The sequence below is a fragment of the Hippichthys cyanospilos genome, chromosome 9, assembly GCF_059441005.1.
Source record: "Hippichthys cyanospilos isolate Australia breed blue-spotted pipefish chromosome 9, RoL_Hcya_1.0, whole genome shotgun sequence".
NCBI lineage: Eukaryota > Metazoa > Chordata > Actinopteri > Syngnathiformes > Syngnathidae > Hippichthys > Hippichthys cyanospilos.
The window spans coordinates 12,763,817-12,782,056 of record NC_142377.1 but is presented as its reverse complement, the minus strand read 5'-3'; the positions used below and the strand labels follow the sequence as shown (position 1 = coordinate 12,782,056).

The 18,240-nt window shown below is 40.9% G+C and overlaps 4 protein-coding genes across 6 annotated transcripts in view; 2 read left to right on the top strand and 2 right to left on the bottom strand.

The window, feature by feature from the left end:
• Window positions 1-5,859, bottom strand: part of scn8ab (sodium channel, voltage gated, type VIII, alpha subunit b) — a 41,096-nt gene extending 35,237 nt beyond the window's left edge. The window contains exons 1-2 of the mRNA XM_088424457.1: window positions 5,713-5,859; window positions 1,485-1,822 (exon numbers count right to left, since the gene is read on the bottom strand). Of these exons, the coding sequence (XP_088280583.1) occupies window positions 1,485-1,766 (282 nt within the window). The 5' untranslated portion in view covers window positions 1,767-1,822; window positions 5,713-5,859. The remainder of the gene's footprint in view (window positions 1-1,484; window positions 1,823-5,712) is intronic.
• Window positions 5,860-7,295: 1,436 nt separating this feature from the next.
• LOC148418933 (thiol S-methyltransferase TMT1A-like) lies at window positions 7,296-10,833 on the top strand. Of its 2 annotated transcripts, none has more exons than XM_088423695.1 (3): window positions 7,296-7,561; window positions 8,298-8,516; window positions 9,342-10,833. In XM_088423695.1, the coding sequence occupies exons 1-3, from the start codon at window positions 7,337-7,339 to the stop codon at window positions 9,573-9,575; spliced, it is 678 nt and encodes a 225-aa protein (XP_088279821.1). In that variant the 5' UTR covers window positions 7,296-7,336; the 3' UTR covers window positions 9,576-10,833. The 2 variants fall into 2 exon arrangements, with proteins under 2 accessions (XP_088279821.1, XP_088279820.1); XM_088423694.1 differs by having other exon boundaries at window positions 7,296-7,612.
• LOC148418932 (thiol S-methyltransferase TMT1A-like) lies at window positions 10,827-13,296 on the top strand. Its single transcript, XM_088423693.1, has 2 exons — window positions 10,827-11,324; window positions 12,108-13,296. Exons 1-2 carry the CDS (start codon window positions 10,827-10,829, stop codon window positions 12,339-12,341), a joined length of 732 nt encoding a protein of 243 aa, XP_088279819.1. The 3' UTR covers window positions 12,342-13,296.
• Window positions 12,605-17,799, bottom strand: atf1 (activating transcription factor 1). Of its 2 annotated transcripts, none has more exons than XM_088423690.1 (7): window positions 17,487-17,799; window positions 15,899-16,021; window positions 14,982-15,073; window positions 14,764-14,891; window positions 14,507-14,686; window positions 13,489-13,642; window positions 12,605-13,391 (listed from the first exon to the last, which is right to left on the bottom strand). In XM_088423690.1, the coding sequence occupies exons 2-7, from the start codon at window positions 16,019-16,021 to the stop codon at window positions 13,247-13,249; spliced, it is 822 nt and encodes a 273-aa protein (XP_088279816.1). In that variant the 5' UTR covers window positions 17,487-17,799; the 3' UTR covers window positions 12,605-13,246. The 2 variants fall into 2 exon arrangements, with proteins under 2 accessions (XP_088279816.1, XP_088279818.1); XM_088423692.1 differs by having other exon boundaries at window positions 13,489-13,636; window positions 17,487-17,796.
• Window positions 17,800-18,240: the final 441 nt, after the last annotated feature.

Below are 18,240 nucleotides of genomic sequence, written 5' to 3'. Positions count from 1 at the left end.
GAAAATCCAGGATGAGTTAATTTTTTCACTTGAAAAAAATGATTGAGCGGTAATCTTTGAAAGGAAGAAAAATTGCCAGAAAAAAAACAATGTGAACATAAATAAAACTCCGTGATAGAGTGAAGTCACAATAACTGAACCACCATGGCTATACTGGCACCAGTATTTACTTGATATCAGTCAAAAACAAAATCACTCGTATAGCACAACTCTAGTAAGTCAATCGATCATATATTTTTTTCAACTATTGTTAGATTCACGCTCTTATCAAAACAAAAAAACGCAAATGATTTTCCACAAGTCAGATTTCAATGTAATATTCAGAGGGTTGTTTAAAATAATTTTTTTTGACAGATATCGTTTAAATGAAACTTGTGGGTAACCAAATTGTTGCACTTAGAAAGAGGCCATATAAGCTAATAGCTGAATTAGAACAAAAAAAGAACACACTGAAAATAACAAATGCTTCATAAACTATGTTTTTTTTTACCATACAATATTTATTCTATTTACTGTTCATATTTATTTAATATGCACCAAATTGTTGTATACTAGCTATTCAATGGCAGGTTTTAGATATGGTTTTTATTCTATTCTGTTCTATTCTATAGTTGTGGTGTGCTGATTCACTATTACAATGAAGAATGATATGAATCAAAATCAAATCAAGTTTACCTGCTGATCACATTGACTTTATTGGATGTGACAGGACTGACACATTTACTAATTAGCTAGCAGTTGTTTTTCAAAGTGCTCTCTTTTTCCAAACAGTTTCGACTGATCCATCCCAAATGGAGAGTGGAAGATTTGTTGTTGTTGTTCAACGACACTATACCATATTTAATACTGATAAGTATTAATCGACCTCACCATTCCTTATTCACATTGTGCAGAATTGTGTCCATTCTGTGGACTAATTCTTCCACATCATTCTGGCCGCCAAGGGATGGCATACTCCCGGAAGCGTGATAACTTAGTGTCACCATCTGGGTGAAAATTCAGCTTCCTGGCGTCCTTGTTTCACTGCTTTCCCCTTTGATGTAAAATGCCTTTGATGTAAAGATCAAAGGATTGGACAAAACACTGCACGTGGCTTAAAGTTAAGACTGCGGGCTCTGGTTTCGTGAATGACGTAAATCCTACGTGCGGTGTAATTGCACAGAGGCAGGTTAGACCCTGTATTGGTATTTTCAAAGAAGGAGCGATGTGCTGCTGTGAGAGTGGGCAACCCAATCAAAACGGTTCTTCTTCATCTTTTCATTTAATGTTGCCTCAAGGTGGCGGGAACGCCAAGTGTCTTTGAAGCTTCTATGACAGTTTAAGAGTCTTAAACTTATACAAATCTTGTAAGGTCAGTAAATGCTTAGTAATGCCAAAAGTCTGATTTGAAATTTCAATTCTGCAGTGGAGGGACACAAAAAAACACATTGCAAAAGTAGCATTTGTTGAATGTCGCATGGTGTGAGCGCGTGTGCGTGACTAACTTTCTGGTTGACATAGTAGGGGTCCAAATCCTCTAGCGGTGTGGCCACCATGCCATTTGGAATATCGCCATAGATGAGTGGCAGGCTCTTGCCAGCCTCCAAGTCCCTGTTGGGCTGGGGCTCGTTCTCGTCTGACGTGTCGCGGTGACTGCTGTCCGACCTGGGCTTGGCTGGTTTCTTGTTCTTCTCTTCATTGATGCGTTTCTCGATGTTAGCGAGCGACTCCGGGGTAAACTTTTTGAAGCTGTCAGGTCCTGGGGGTGCAAGAATGGGTGCGGCCATGTTTTCATCCTGCAGCTATTTCTTCTTTATTTGTTTTCCATAGCAGACATCCAGCTCTGAAAGACAGAATCGTTTATTACAAAGACAAGAATTTGCATAGATGATTTAGGTTTTCTTTTTGGCATGGAGGCAAGGTTAAGCACATTTTCCTCAATCTTCATCCACTGTTTATTTTCACTGAACAAATGCAACGTTACAGACGTGAAATTTAATCAGCAACAAAGAGTTCCACGAGCAGATTGGTACAGCGGTCCAGCACTCCTAACGAAAACCACAGAGAAGACGAATGAACTGCGCTTCAAGTAACCCAACCTCGGCACAACCTCCAAGTATCCTTCCACCCATTGATCTACTTTCAAGGTGATTTCAAGCGGGGCGCTGGAGTATGGACAGCTGTGCATGCACACTGTGTAACTGTACAGGACTGTGGGGCTCAATGCATCATACTGGTAAATTACGTGACATTATGAGATATGGAAAAAAAAAAAAAGCACTGGTAGCTCGTGAGCAGCCCTGTATAAGAGCATGGAACGCATCGGTGCTAACCCGAGTAGCGAATCGACCATTGGAAAAATATGCTGAATCAGAATTGTTCCACTTGACTCAAATGCGTCATAGCATTATGGCATCAGGGAGGAAGTGTTTGTACATGTTTTGCTAATGAGCCTTATATTTAAACAAGACCTTCTAAAATTGTACTGTGCAGGGAGCAGGCTTTGCTTTTGTCTGTCAAGTGGAATTAAACATTCGCAGCACCAACGCAGTGGCACTCTAATTGTAAAACTCTGTGCAGAAGTTATATACTTTAACAACAACAAAAAACAGCACATTATCTTAAATATTTAGATCTTTTTTCTGGATATGTATATATCAGGGACTTTGATGTACTTTAAGTTATCTATTTATTTGTTTCATACTACACTTTAACCTGGAGGTTAAACTAAGTGATTTTAAATTGAAAATGAAAACCATTCCATAGGATTGTTCCCAAAAAGTAAATATGATGGATTATTTAAGGTGTTTTAGACAAGCACACCACATTTACTGTTGCAGTATGGTCAAATTGGAATTTTTATTTGGTGGATTATGCAGTGTTTCTCAGCAAAAGCATCCTGATTTTAATGGGTTGGGGTTCCGCCCGTTATATGGCAAGCAAGCAGTAACTGTTGATTCGGTGTGCGCGGGACAAAACATCACAACGCAATTTGACCTCTGCCTTTTACTCAATGCAACCTGGGCAGACAGACAACTTCAAAATGAATCATCAGTAAAAAATCTACTTCAAACAAAATGAGTCACGTGGCTCGGAGACGACGAGGAAAACAAAAAACGCTGAGTCTCGTTTGTCTCCCAAAAGCTCGTCCATGTTCAGCGAGCCGCTGTGTCCTTTGTCCCGACACACATACAGGCACACGCACACACACACACACACACACCAGTCTGCATTCCAACATTTGACATAAAGCCGCTTCATTCCTCTCCCTCCGTTCAACTAATCACATAACATCTGATTGGAGTTGGTCCGATTTGTTCCAAAAGAGGAAGAGGCGTCACAGTCACTTTGATGAGTGAGAGGAACACACACAGGCTAGAATATAAAATGCTGATCTGTCACCTGCAGTCGTTTCTTGCTGCCGCTGCCACCAAAAAGCAAGCAGTGAAGGGCAAACTGAACTCAAGATGTGGTCTTAACATTTGCTTTCCTAACCTCTATCAATTTCATCCATGGAGGAATATTTTATTCAACAGCTTTAAAGTTGAATATGACATAACAAGAATTAGAAAAGTTAATTCATATGAAAAGACTAAGAACATGGCCTGTGTGATGGACACTTTAAAAAAAAAAATATGATACATGTTTTGGATCTTCTTGAACACGCAAAACCTGTAAATTTCAAATTGGACCAACTAGAGCTGAAAAATTTGAGACCAACAATTCTAAGTTGCCATGTCATCTTTTATGATGTCAATATCAGACCTCCGCAAGCCATGCACAACTTTTATTTATACAAGTGTGTGTGATCAGTTTATGGACGTGATTTCAATGTCGGCCATACTGCACCACACTTGGCCTCTTTTTCTTTAGAACGGGGGAAATCAAGTCAAAAAATGTTCTTTACAAAATGTGCTCATCCATCTATTAGCTACCACTTTATCTGGAATCGGGCTGCGGGGAAGTCCAGACTTCACTCTACCAAGCCACTTCGTCCAGCTCCTCTGGGAGGCATCCAAACCAGATGCCCAAACCACCTCCACGGGCTCCTCTCAACGCGGAGGAGCAGCGACTTGACACTGAGCCCCTCCCAGATGACCGAGCTTCTCACCTTATCGTTAAGGGGGAAAGTTAGGAGAATACTCCACTCACGTTTATCCATTTCGGCCACTTTGTTACTTGCTGTGGATTGGAAATGATATCAGTTGCTTAGGGCTGAGACGACTTCCAATCGTGGCTAAAAGTATGAATATCATATGACCAAATTCAGAGGGCTGATGACTTTTTCCTCAAAAGCAAGTGGCAGAACAAATAAAAAAGGCAGACCCCTGAGACGGGAAAAATGGGTGGATTTTGATGATTAATTAATATTCCACAAATGCTATATTAATCAGAATGCCATGTTCAGACGAGGGGAGGACATAGATTATTCTAGAAATATATTTTTTTTACTTCACTTCCCTTTCAAGTCACGATTAATCAACCTTTAGTTCCAGACATATAACAAAATTATTAATTGGCAGAACGATTAATGGCTAGGTTTCCGGAACGGATTGAGTTTGACCTGAGAGGTTCCACTGATTGTTTGAAAAAAGTCAATCAACAGTTACAATACTTTCCACATCATTTCATCATTAGTAAACAATTAGATAATAACCTGAGGGACCCAAGCACTGCGTAGTCCATTTCAATCAATTTATTTTCCCCCCACAGCACTTCTTCAAGTATTGCACTGCCGTATTTTACTTAAGTCTAACAGGCCCGTGTCCAGCATCACTGATGAGACCGGCTGCCAAATAATACAGGCCTCAAACAACCTCCCATACACACTCATACGGGTGCGATTTCATTCATACGCCGAGCAGAAATTGAATTTTGATCATCGGCGATTTAAACACACTAGTATGGGAACACACATGATGTGAAAAATTAGGCCATTTCTTCCCCTCCCCGAGCAGGATAATTGTCATCTTTTCACCTTAAGAGGCATTTGGTAGCAGCAAAGTGTCATACTGCCAAAGTCTAAAATGACCTACTGCAGTGTGGTCCAGTATATTGCTGCTATGGGACCTCACAACTCATATAGGACACCGATTATATCCTGACGACTAACAGCAGCCCGAATCAGCAGAACCCATTCCACACCGCAGAGAGCATACATTTATAAATAATCATCCTCAGGGCTATTTACCACACCCCAGTGGAGTACATGAGGGGGGGAAATGAACAAAAGGGGGTGCCACTGTCGACGCGAGGGCTCCCAAAGTAAAGACGCATCTTTCGGGGGGGACAATGGTGCAAGATGAAGTGATGAGGTACATCCAAGTAAAATAACAAACGGGGTGAAAAGGCATCATCTGAAGTGGAAACAAGAGGCTCACTGGGAGAAGTTTGATCACACTTTGTATCTGCGTATGTAGTGTGGACCAGTCTAATGTCTTTCCAAACATGCAAGGCCAACACCCCAAACAACATGCTGACTCGCTATATCACCGTGAAAAAAAAAGACAGGATCGCTAGCAAACCCTCGTTCTCCCTAACAACGTTATTGCAATTTCAGTGCAAAGCATAGTTTGGGGTGATCCAGCGCCATCCCTCCGTGGGAGTCAGCAAGGATGCTGAGAAGGGGAGCGCTCTGCCGCATTGGGATGCAGTCAGTGGCCAAAGTAGGACTGCGAACCCCGCGGCGACCGAACGATGACACAAAGCGCCAAAAACGTCTTAACTACTTACTTTTCCGCGCCTTAACAAGAATCCGCACGGCGTCCGGAGGAATGCAGGTGTAGAAAAGAGTGTGAAGCAACTGCGGCTGTCGCCATATTGCTGCTGCTGCGCCTGCTGCTGCTGATGCTCGAGCCGCCGCTGCTGCTATCTTGGCTCGGCGTGCGCGCGGCTGCCCTGCATAATTGATGACTCTGGGCAAATTGTTAGGGAGTGTCGGCAAATGCCTGCAGTCTCAACAACGGACCGGACCGCAGCAACGCAGAAGATACAAGTTAGAAAGCCAACATCCTGGACGATCGGGAACGGTCAACGTAAAGCCGTATTTGGTTTTAGCCGCCTCCAAAGAGAGTTTTGCAAAGTCGGTGACTTAATTTAAATGTTATGGCACCGGCATGGTTGCACCTCCCAGGATCAACGCGAGGAGAAATCCCTTACAGTGAAGACTCTGCATTAGCAGGAGTGGAGAGTCCCACCTGGTGGCGCTGTTTTTCCTGGTTTTAACATACTTTTTCTATTTGATACAGAGCTAAAGGGTAGCTGGGATAAGCTTCCCTCCACACTCCAAAAACATGCGTGGCAGATGTATTGGACACACTAAATCAGGGATGTCCAACTCATATTTATCACGGGCCACATTGTAGTTATAGTTTCTGTCAGTATGTAAAATCAATTACACTTTAGGTGTGTGTGTCATACTTAGAACTAGTTTTGAAATCAGAAGCTGGTAAAAACTGTTCAGAAAAGAGATTAAGACCAAAAAATATTGGTTTTTTTTTCCCTTCCAATCTTTTAAAAGTTGAAGACAACTTGCAAATTTGGTATTTTAGCCAGAAACTTGAATTTGAATCGACATTTCGCTGGCCAGATAAAATGTGGAGGGCCGGATCTGGCCCTTGGGCCTAGAATTTGACACCAGTGCACTAAATTGTCCTCAGGTGTTAATGGGTATTTGAATGATTGATTGTCTTTGTGTGCCCTGCAATTGGCTGACAGGGTGTCCCATGCCTGCTACCCTGGCTTGCTGGTGCCTATCCCAGCTGAGTTCAAGTCACACATCACATGTTTTTCATAACACCTGGATTGGCACCCGTTAGTTCACAGTATAAACACACACACCATTGTAAAACTTGCCAGTCTTTTCAATGGGCTAAGCTTATTTGAGATATGAGTGACCTGTGTTACGTTTGTGTTCACCTAACGAACCAAACTCGTTTGTCTAAGTCACCCATTCGCCACCACATAGATAGTTTGACCTCAATAGGGGAGGGTCATTGTTTATTGAAGCTCTTCTGACCCCTAGCGGTCATATATGGCACTAAAACTTTATGTTCTTCAGTTCTCAAACCCGCTTCCGGTTGTGTATATTGAAATAAACTTTATATTTTCTTAAACAGATTGCCAATTGCTCCAGTGCATAGCTTACATCTTACATTTAAACACCTGAGTATATTTTACGTTTTAAACAAATGTGGCATTGAAACCAAAATCTACAATGAAATCAGTAGTTAATGTTTTAATATTTTCTTTTGAAATGTTACAGGCATTTGCGACATTGCTGACAGTATCTGACTTAACTGTGCAGTTATCTTCTGACAGCGGTGACTAATTCTGGACTGACACCGATTGGCTCGAAATGTCTTTTCTGATGACAATTTGTGCTTTAGCTGTCAAAGTATTGTGCCTGCCCTTTCATTTGTTGGACGCCGTGGGCTTGTACAAATTGTATAAACGCGTCGTTCCTTTCTGCTTGTACCGTCTCTCTAAGCTGTACAACAAGAAGATGCATGAGAGGAAGAAGGAGCTGTTCGCGTGTCTGACGAAGTTCAAGCAACCCGGAAAACAACTCACCATTTTGGAGGTCGGCTGCGGTACCGGCTCTAATTTCCACTTTTACCCGGCCGGTTGCAAGGCAAGGCAGCTTTATGTGCTATATTATAGCGCAATTCATGCATAAAGTACATCACATAATTAAAATTCAACATTTAAAAGCATTTAAATCAAAAGAATGTTAAACATTCAAAAATGAAGCAAAACGTTCCCTTTTGACCTGGATTTAAAAGGTCAATATCATGATATTTTAAACTTTCCACAGTGAAATATATGCATAAAAATTACATTTAGCACATTACCTATTTATTTATTTTAAATATGAGTTTTATGGTGCTGATATTTCTAACCAGGAAGTGAAATGTCTGGTTTACCGAAGCCACACCTCTCCCTGTGCGTCTGCCTCATCCCCATCATGACATTGCTCAATGCAGGCCGGCCATGAAACATCTATTCACCCATCATCTTGATCGCTTATCAATTTCTGTGTGTTTAGGGTGAGAAATCAATATTTTACCATTGTTAAAATCTCCCAAACATTGAACTCCCATGATATGACCCCTTTAAAAGAATTTATAACCATAACAGCTAATTGCAGTTGTGTTTACTTTAAGTTAATTACAATGCTAAGAATTAGCATTTCTTCAATGTATTCAAGACCTAAACAATTTCATGATTTATAGTAACAAAATTTTAAAAATGTATTCTGACTGGTAGCCAATAAGCCTTCAGAACTCGAGTAACATATTCTGATCTATTTGCGCTAGGTGATCTGCACGGACAACAATGTGCACTTTGTGAAGTACCTGCAAAGGAACATGCACGAGAACCCCCACGTCATGTATGAGAAGTTTATGGAGACTTCTGCGGAGGACATGAGCTCATTCGAGGACGCGTGCGTGGACATTGTGGTGTGCACCTTGGTGCTTTGCTCGGTGGACAGCGTCCCGCAAACTTTGAGGGAGGTGCTTCGCGTTCTCAGGCCTGTAAGTCCAGCTCCTCCAATAGGATCATAAACTTATAATATGCCTTGTTATAGTTTATATTCCTGTATTTTACAACGTGAGTTCAGTGTGTGCGGCTCATTTGGTTCTCTACTACTTATTGTGCTCTGCTGTTAACTTCTTCTACACCACACTCATCTTATTGCTTGGTGCATGTAAAAACAGTGACTAGACCGGAACCATGAAAAAAAAATCACTTTAAATTGCAAAACAATCGCTTTAGCCCTACTTAAGTGCAAGAGGCCAGTCCACTTTGGACCAGTCAACCTGGAGATACAATCCCAAAATATTCCTGTAGATTTCTCAAAGTTTTCAAAAGGGGGTATGAGTACCCCTGGGAATACTTGAAGACACTTCAGGGAGTACATAAGATAACCAGAGGGTTTCTGAAAGTAACAGCAAATCTAATCGTGATGCACTTTTAGAAAACGGGTAAGTACAGATCTGACAATAGTCATGGGTGGGCTGCGGTTTTCAGCCAAACAAACATTCTCACTCCTTTTCATACCTGTGGACAGTAAGACGTCTTGTGAACCTGACATGCATGTTTTGGGAATGTGCAAGGAAGCATAAGTGCCCAGAGGAAATCTTTGCAAGAAAGGGGAGAACCATAAACACAGAAAGACTAGAGCTGAGATTTGAACCCAGAACTCCAGACCTGTCAGACCACAATCTGACCCTCAACGGTTCTTAGTTTGTCCACCTCAAAACTGTGCAAGTTTTTTTTTTCCCAGCACAAAACATGAAAAAGGAAAAAAAAACAACCTCCAAATAAATATTTAACACCAACCGATATTTACGTTGCAGGGCGGAGCCTTCTTTTTTCTCGAGCATGTTGCCGCACAGCCGTCGACGTGGACATATTTCTTCCAGCACGTCCTCAAGCCTGTGTGCTACTACATCAGTGATGGATGTGAGGTCACCCGGGCAACATGGACGCATCTGGAGGCTGCCGGCTTCTCTGACCTCAAACTAAGACATATAAAAGCGCCACTCATCTTCTTCAACAAACCACACATCATGGGCTACGGTGTAAAATAGATTTGTGTCCCACTCACCTGACACTAGAGGCCATTTCCCGTCCATAGTCGTGATCACATTTTGCTGCTTGTTTTATGTTTCTAGTCAACTGATTCAGAGCACATTTTATTTATAATAAAATGATTACGATGCTCTGGAAATCCAGTAACACAACTCATTATAAGGCATTGAAATATATTTGCTGAATTTAATTTTTCTTTACAATAATGATGTAAAAACACCACCTTTGTATACATTAACCACACGATTCAGATTAATTTTGTGGAATCTAAACATGAAAAAAAGCAGCAAAATCCACCCATTTTTCACTATCTTTGGGGGTGGCCAATTTGTCTCTTCATCTCGAATGAAAATGACTTAACAATTGCTCAGAGCTCAGGTCCAATCACCGCCTATGTGTTTTTTGGTCATGTGACATAAGCAAGATGAGCTGTGATTGGTTGTTACCTTAGCCCTGGGCAGTTTGAGTTCTAAAAACTTAAGTTGCCAGTTGAAGGACAACAAAAGTGGTTTATTTTTTAAATCAGAGTAGTAGACAAAATGGCAGATTTCAGATGCATTTTATTCTGAAATGGTGATGTAGTGTTCCCCAGAACTACTTCCATTTTAGGATAACAGCGGAGAATCGTTTTTCGAAATAATACCAGCCATTTTGAATCCGAAGTTCTAATGTCCACACATTTTTTTATTTTGATCAAAAATATTGACATTTACGCGGCTCTCTTAAACTTCGACTTTTCCATGTGAGGGATGGCTTGACCGCAGTATTTAGTAAAATAAATAAAGGCCTTGTCTACATGTAGCCAGGGTTCTTGCAAAAGGACAGTAAATTGCCCTATTTGCTATTCGTGGCCGGGCCTTTTTTTTTCATCAAAATCGAATGTTTAAAAACCTGAGGCGGAAGTTATTTCTGATTGGACAGAAGTTGTGACATAACTGCCGCCTAGCGACTTGGCATGTTTGTACACGAATTTGAAACCGCATTATGCGGGTTCATATAGACGTGACTTTTTTTTTTTAAATAAACAACGACGACGAGGGGGAGTCTATGCGAATTTTAATTAGCCGGTTACACGTAGACAAGCCCAAAGTGAAGTTCAGTCGAAAGTTTGTTGATACAATGTCGCCACCGTGTGGCTAATACGTGAAGGGCATCCGACGAGACGATTAGTTAATGCGTAATCTTCTCGAGAGGTGTACAGTATTTCCTTCCGTTTGCACAAGTAAATCGAGGATCTCCGAATCCCAAAAATGAGGACCTGTCTCCTGAAAGTGTGTAGGTTCATTTGCCAAGTGTTGACTTTGCCTTTGTGTCTCGCGGAGGCGCTTGGTTTACGCACCGCTTACAAACGCCTCTTTCCACTGCTCGTCTACAACATCACGTTCTCCTACAACGACAAAATGCACCGCATGAAGAAAGAGCTCTTTCGAAACGTGTGCGGTTTCGCCAACAGCGACGGTTCACTTCGCCTGCTTGAGATCGGCTGTGGCAGCGGGGCGAACTTCCAGTTCTATCCGTATGGATGCACTGTGCTGTGCGCGGATCCCAACCCGCACTTTGCGACTTTCCTGAAGAGGAGCATGGACGCTAATAAGCACTTGACGTATGAAGCCTTTCTGGTTACCTTTGCGGAGGACATGAAGGAGCTGCAAGATGAGTCTGTGGACGTTGTTGTGTGTACGTTGGTGCTGTGTTCTGTCAGAGACGTCAAGCTGGTTCTTCAGGAAGTCCGGCGAGTGCTGAAAACGGTGAGTGTGGTCCTCGGATTTTGGCGGTCTATAAATGCTCCGAATGTGGTTACGGGAGAGTTTAGCAGTGTTTCGGAAAATCAAATGCAAAGTTTTCTAATGCAATGGACGGTGCCTATTTCTTTAAGACTAAATGAATTGGAACAAGAAGCAGTAATGCTTTTTGTTATTGAAGGGACTCACTTTCCAAATGTTCCATGCCCTTATTTTGTAAGGTTTCTGCGGATACGCATTATCCATTAGCGATACTTTATTTTTGGCTCTTAATAAATTGTAAGACTATCTTCGAGAGTTGCTGAATGAAGTACTTGTAGATACCAATGTAGTTTTAAAGTTTGACTAACATGACAAGGATGGCACAGTATTCTATTTGTTGTTTTTTGTTTGAATCCCAAAATGCTTAGTGTTGAGTGGGTATTTAGGAGTTAGAACTACTGCTCTAATGAACAGCGCTTATAAAAATATTAATGTAAATGATTGGCATCATACAAATACCAGTAACTACCCTGCCCCTCGACATATTTAAAAAAACATCTTATCTTTTCGAATAGTGGTTGCGTCTAGTAATATGACAGATTGCATGTAAAAACAAGAGTTGTTATTGATGCAATCTCCACCACGTGACTAAATAACCAAAACAAAAAGATTTCCGACTGTCTTGCACATGCAAAGCTATACATTTCCTCGGCAATGACATGAATCCAGTATGATCTCGCAAAACTTGTAGTGCAATTAAATCTGATGACGGAAATAATACCGTGTATATCATATACTTTCTTCCAGGGTGGCGCCTTCTACTTTATGGAACATGTGGTGTCAAAGCCCTCAACCTGGACATTCTTCCTCCAACACACAATCGAACCTTTGTGGGTTTATATCGGAGATGGATGTCTGATTACAAGAGCGACATGGAAGAATCTGGAGTCGGCTGGCTTTTCTCAGCTCCGCTTAAAACACTTTGAGGCGCCAGTGACTAGACTCATACGGCCGCATATTATGGGCTATGCCATCAAGTGACTGAGGATGAAATTTCAGACTCCCTGCAAAGAATCAATGAAGAAACTGCTGAGTATTTGATGCAACCTGTACTCACCGTGAATATCAAATCTCAGCTAAGCGGGTACAAAAATCTCAAATTTTCCTCAAAAATGCTCGTGTTACTTAATACAACACCTGGTTTTTGTTGATACTTTCGACATGCCCCTGTGGACAATTAAAAGAAAAGGCCCCTGATAGGAAATTTACTCACTTATGCTGAAAATGATTAGCAAAAAACAGAGTGAAAATATAGATAATTTACTTACATAATCAGCAACATTTCATACACTGTTCCACAGCCCCACCTTTTCCATAATGAAATAAAATATTACTCAGACACTGTGCAAATGTCCAGATTGTCTAAGATAGCATCAGCCAATAAAAAATCACACGCTATTTTAGTTACCCTTTATATCCCATTGCACAAAAATAAGGAACGAAAACTGTAACATTTCCTTATTTTGATTAAGAGAAATTTCTGTGTAGCAAACATGTTCACATAGAACTAATACAGTAAATTCTGTAAATGCTGTTGGTACACCTAAACACCAAACAGCATTTCTTTTAAACACAAGTACATGTAGAAATTGAAAAACCTTTAGAAATTGAGAGTCAAAAAGCAAAAGCTCATCATTTCAAACCTCCCATTTTAAAAATATACACAACTATAAATGTTATAGCGTTAGTAATTAAAAAAAAAAAGCTGGAAAAAAGTCCAATTTTTTTTTTTTTTGTTGAGATATATGTATATACCAATATTCTATTGAGCGGAGTAAAAAGATGGTGGATCTCAACCTGAAGCATTTCCAGAAACGTGGCGGCGTCGCATCCAAAGAGTCGAGAGCTGTTCCCACTGACACACAAGTCTCTGCGCTTCTGGCGCTTTATCCTGTTTTGACGCAATAAAGTTCCTTTAAGCTTTTCAGTTCCTCAATCAGAGTTTTGTTTTGGTTCTCCAGCACGGCCACCCGATTCTCAAGGCATTTGACGTATTCCTTTTTCTTCCGCCGGCACTCTCGGGCGGCTTCCCTGTGAGCAAGAAGGAAGTAGTAAGTTCAGAAAAAACAAGTGCAGCAAACAGATATATTTTTGTCATTTTGCTGTAAAATGGAGCGAATGTAATCACCTGTTTTTGGCAAGTCTAATTTCCCTCTTCATAGTTGGATCCTCACTTTTGCTCTGAGGCAATCCAAGAGACGAGGCCATCACTAAGGCCTGGGGTAGGGAACCCGATGTTGGTGTTGAGCGAATTTGGTACGTCTGTACTTCTCCCCCTGCATCTTAGAAAAAAAAAGCACCATGACTGTCGTCACTAGTATGACGGCTTAAGAACAGAGGTCATATTTTTACTATGTACTTGTATGTAGTATGTGTGCGAGACTCAAAACTATTCATCTTACTATGTCCTGCAAAAAGAGAATTTAAAGCTTTTTGTTGCCGTGACAGAAACGGTATTTTTCAAATTAAGATCAAATGAATTGGAACATGAAGTAACTATATTGCTAAATTTGTTATCGTCAGTCCGTTGCAGAATCCTGCATGTTTTTTATTTTGCTAAAGGGTTAGTCCATTCAACCATTTTGAGAAGTACATGACAGAAAATGACATCACGTGCTAAAGACTGAGGTAATGACAAAAAACAGCTTGGCATGTGAATGTCACATGACAAACAGGTGAACCAGGTTTGGTCGATGCCTGAGCCTTGAACACAGATATCATTTTCAGTTGACAACAAGTGGAAAAATGTGTTTTGATAGATTGTGAAAACTACTTACGGTGCAAAATTAACTACCCGATTGTATTGTATGGTAAACAAATTATCACTATTTTGGCGCCTAAGAACAAAACACTATGGACTAGTAATTTAATATAAGTTAACTTAATGAAAATGTCTCTTAAAGTGATTAAATAATTAAATTATATATATATATATATATATATATATATATATATATATATATATATATATATATATATATATATATATATATATATATATATATATATATATATATATCACTTGGGGGTAAATCATTAATACTAATACTACCTGTAAACTCTGACAATGAGTGACACTGCCACCTACAGTTATGGATGTCCAATTACACCTCAATTTAGTACGGCTAACTGAAATCATCGCTCACCCTGTACAACCACCTGGTTACTTGGTACCAAGATCTGTTGGCCATCAGGGGTCTGAGCATACTGAAGGATGGTTGTGCCCTGCTGGCCACCAGTGGGGTTAGCCATGGCAACCTGAAGTTCCTGAATGCCATCAGGTCCGGGATTTGTCAGCTGGATCGTTCCATTGGGAGTTACCGTAACTAGGATGAGCACCAATCATTTGCATCAAAATCAGGAAAGGTCTTTTACACGCTCAAGTCGTTCGAAAGTTACATACTGTACTGGCCGGTGGTCGTCTGATAGATGGGCGCAGGTATGGTTACACCCGTCACTCCCGTGGTTGTCGAGCTATCCTTCCCTTCGCTGTGCGGGACGCCCTCCGATGAAAGCTCATTTAGGATTTTTCTAATGTGCAAACAAGAAAAAAAAAAGCATCAGACCATTGAGCGGTTCTTAGGCCAAGTCAATTGAATGCCGCGCATTTGATTTTCTCACCTGTATGACGGTCGCCTGGCCAGGAGCTCTCGGGTCTTTTGGGGTGTGGTTCCACTTTCTGACGAATCCTGTGAATCCTCACTATCCGAACCCTTTACCGTGAAAGTGTGGCAGGTAATCAGCACAAAGGATCCTTACAACACTAATGGTCTAGTTAGTTGAAAGGAGTGCTGTGGGATTCCGATACAAGTAAGTCATAGCATTATAGAAAAATGCCGACCATATAGCCAACGGGTAATTTCACATGTAAAGATGACAGTGCGGCGTTCAGCAAAGATCAAAATGGAAACAGAAAACAAGTTGATGCCGAAAAGAGGAAACCGTGATTCCACGGTTTTGTTTTTGAAGTCAGACACTTGTACACTTGCGACTCGAAGCACGTACTATACATTTTGTCTACATCCCATATAAAGCAAAGAATAGGACAAAGATCTCATGAAGTTGCGACAAAGCCATAAAGCAATGAAAAGAAACAAAACCTGTCCTTTAACTGTAGTTACATGTAACTAACATAGTTAACCTCGTATGTTTTCCTGTCCTTTATGTAGCTATGTATCTCAGTAAAAATAGATTTGTGACGTCTATAGCTGTCATTGGCAGTGAGTTAGATGCTCTTACGCAAAATAGCGGATTAAATCAGTTAGTCAATGCACATATTTTTATCCTCCGATATATACAGTACTCAGTGATGTAGAATGACAACTAGAATTAACTCATTCACCGCCAGCCGAGTAAAAATGCATCTACAGCTATCAATGGCAGTGAATGACTTATATGGAGAAAATAAAGAGAAACGTGCCATTCATTCACTTTCATTTTAAATAAATTATTTTGGGACCTGTGTAGTTATAGTCATATTGGAGTATAAAATGTTTGCCGCATCGCACAGCACTACTTGAAAGTAGTTGCAGTCTGACCTGTGAAGTTTGCGTCTGTGGGGCCTGAATGACCGACGACTGTGGAGACTGGATCACTCCTTGAACCTGGAGCTGGCCCCCTGGCAGCTGGACGAGGGTCACAGGAGAACCACCAAGTGACATCTGCCAAAACAAAACATCCACATCCTTTGCCTTCAGGAGCCTTTTGATTACTTTGACACTTTGTTCAAATGTAGTGGCTATTCTTTCCAAAAAGAAGCACAAGACATGCAGTGACGCTACTTCAAACAGAAAAGAGGTGTGCATGTTAGTTTGTTTATTTTTTAACTCCAAAGTGTAGTGTCGGACTGTTTTGAAAAAGAGCGTGAAACGGAAAAAGATTGTCATGTAATAGCTCACACACACATCTTTGAGAGTGTTCGGATTAGGTCTATTTTCAAAGGTTGAGGACACTTGTAAAAATATTTAAAACAAAAATTCAAAGCATCACAATATCCTTTTACACATATTAAATGTTTATTGATAGATGGGACAGACAATTTATTTTCTTCCTCCCCTACTCGTCGTTATTTTTCTTTTCTCATCTAAAATCTCTTTGCGCATTTTGGGCCTTTTAAAGCAAAATTTTGTTGCATTGTACTTGTGCAGGTTCAAGTACAAGAAAAACTTTGGCCATTCCACTTTTGAGTGGTGAAAAACTCCCCTCGAGGTAGACATATAATACATGAATTTGAAAAAAGATCGTTTGGGAGACCTAACCTCTGTAAATCGTTTTAAAAACACTAACAACTTCAAAGCATGACACTGTATAAATTAAAATGATATTAAGTTGGAAGCGGAATGTAAGATGGCTGATGGATATAATATAGGTTTTGTCTTTTGAATGGAATTGCTATTAATATGTGTAATGAGCATTTTTTACTTTCTATTTATGCAATAATATAAGCAACAGCTGGCACTTTCCCGATATGGCAATAGAACCATTTTTCAGGTGAAAAAATGGATCATCAGCAAGATCAGCGGTTTTTTTTTTAATGCTGTCAAATGGAGTTTTTGACATTCTGTTTGGGAACTCTCGATTATTTGCTGTCCAACTTGGAAACATGACATCGGTAGCAGGCCCCGGACTCTGTGACGTTCTTACACCCTCGAGTTGAAGCGGCCAACATTTCAAAAGCAAAAAAAAAAAGTGGACGACTTCATCCGAAAGAAAACGTTTGCAGAAAAGCGTTGCAAAGAATCTCGTGCATCGCAACGCTGTCTGTTTCGCGAGGGCGTCGAGTTTTCCTCGCTAACGTCCGTTGCATTAAAAAGAAAAAAAAAGCGGATGTTGAATCCTTTGAAGCGCTCAAATGAACATTTTAGTGAGGCGCGTTTAAAACAAGCCCCGCCACCGCGCTTCACAGCACGGACGAACTTAAGTCTCTGGTGAGCGAATGAGTGCAACTCTGTTACTGGCATTCGGATTGCCGCGTCAAGAGACGTCAGCGACACGGGGGAGCCATTAAGCCAACTCCACCTTATCTTATTCGCGAGGCGCAGAAGGAGTTCAACGCAGCAACAGCCGCCATTACAACCACGGCGGCGCAGACCGCGAACGAACGCGACGAGGCGAACTCAAACTTACCTTTCAAAGGCCGCCGAACAGCTCCCGATCACGGCGTGGGCTTCGGAGAATTCCTATTTGACACTTCAACGACAAAAATACTGAGGAAAGAAAGTTACTCCGCGGGTTTAATTAAAACCCCTTTTCGCGAAAAAAAATGGAAACGCCGAATTGCCGGATACAGTTAGGCTTGTATCCAGCCTCAAAAAATGTTTACAAATATCTAAGATCAATAGTGTCCGACAAGAAAAAAAAAACTGACGTCATAAATTTGGGCCTCGTACGGCAGAGTCTCTGTGACAAAGTACGTCACAGAGCATGGAGCACGTCACCCCGCCTTCCGCCCGCCTCCTTTTTTTGTTCGTTGTGGTTGAGCGGTAGTTTACAACCATTCGCTTGCACTAGCGCCCCCCTGAAATCACGCAAGCGCTACAAACGTCACCTGTCGAATATAGGATTCCCTCACTACATCGCGGTTCGGTTATTGCGGCTTCACTCTGTCGCTGATTTTCATTTTTAGACTACTGTATAACTCTTTTTCTGTTGCAGGTTCACATCGACATTTTTCTTGCAATTTTACTCACTTTTTAGTCAGACCAGTCAAAAAATACCAATTTTATTTAACAAAAATCAACCATGGCTTTTTATTTACAAGAATGGATCATTGTTTTTACCAAGGAAAGAGGAAATATTTCACGCCCCCCTCTCGCTACAGTGACTGTAAATTACATCATTAGCTATAAAAATGTATAAGTACACCTAAAATTGTACCCTG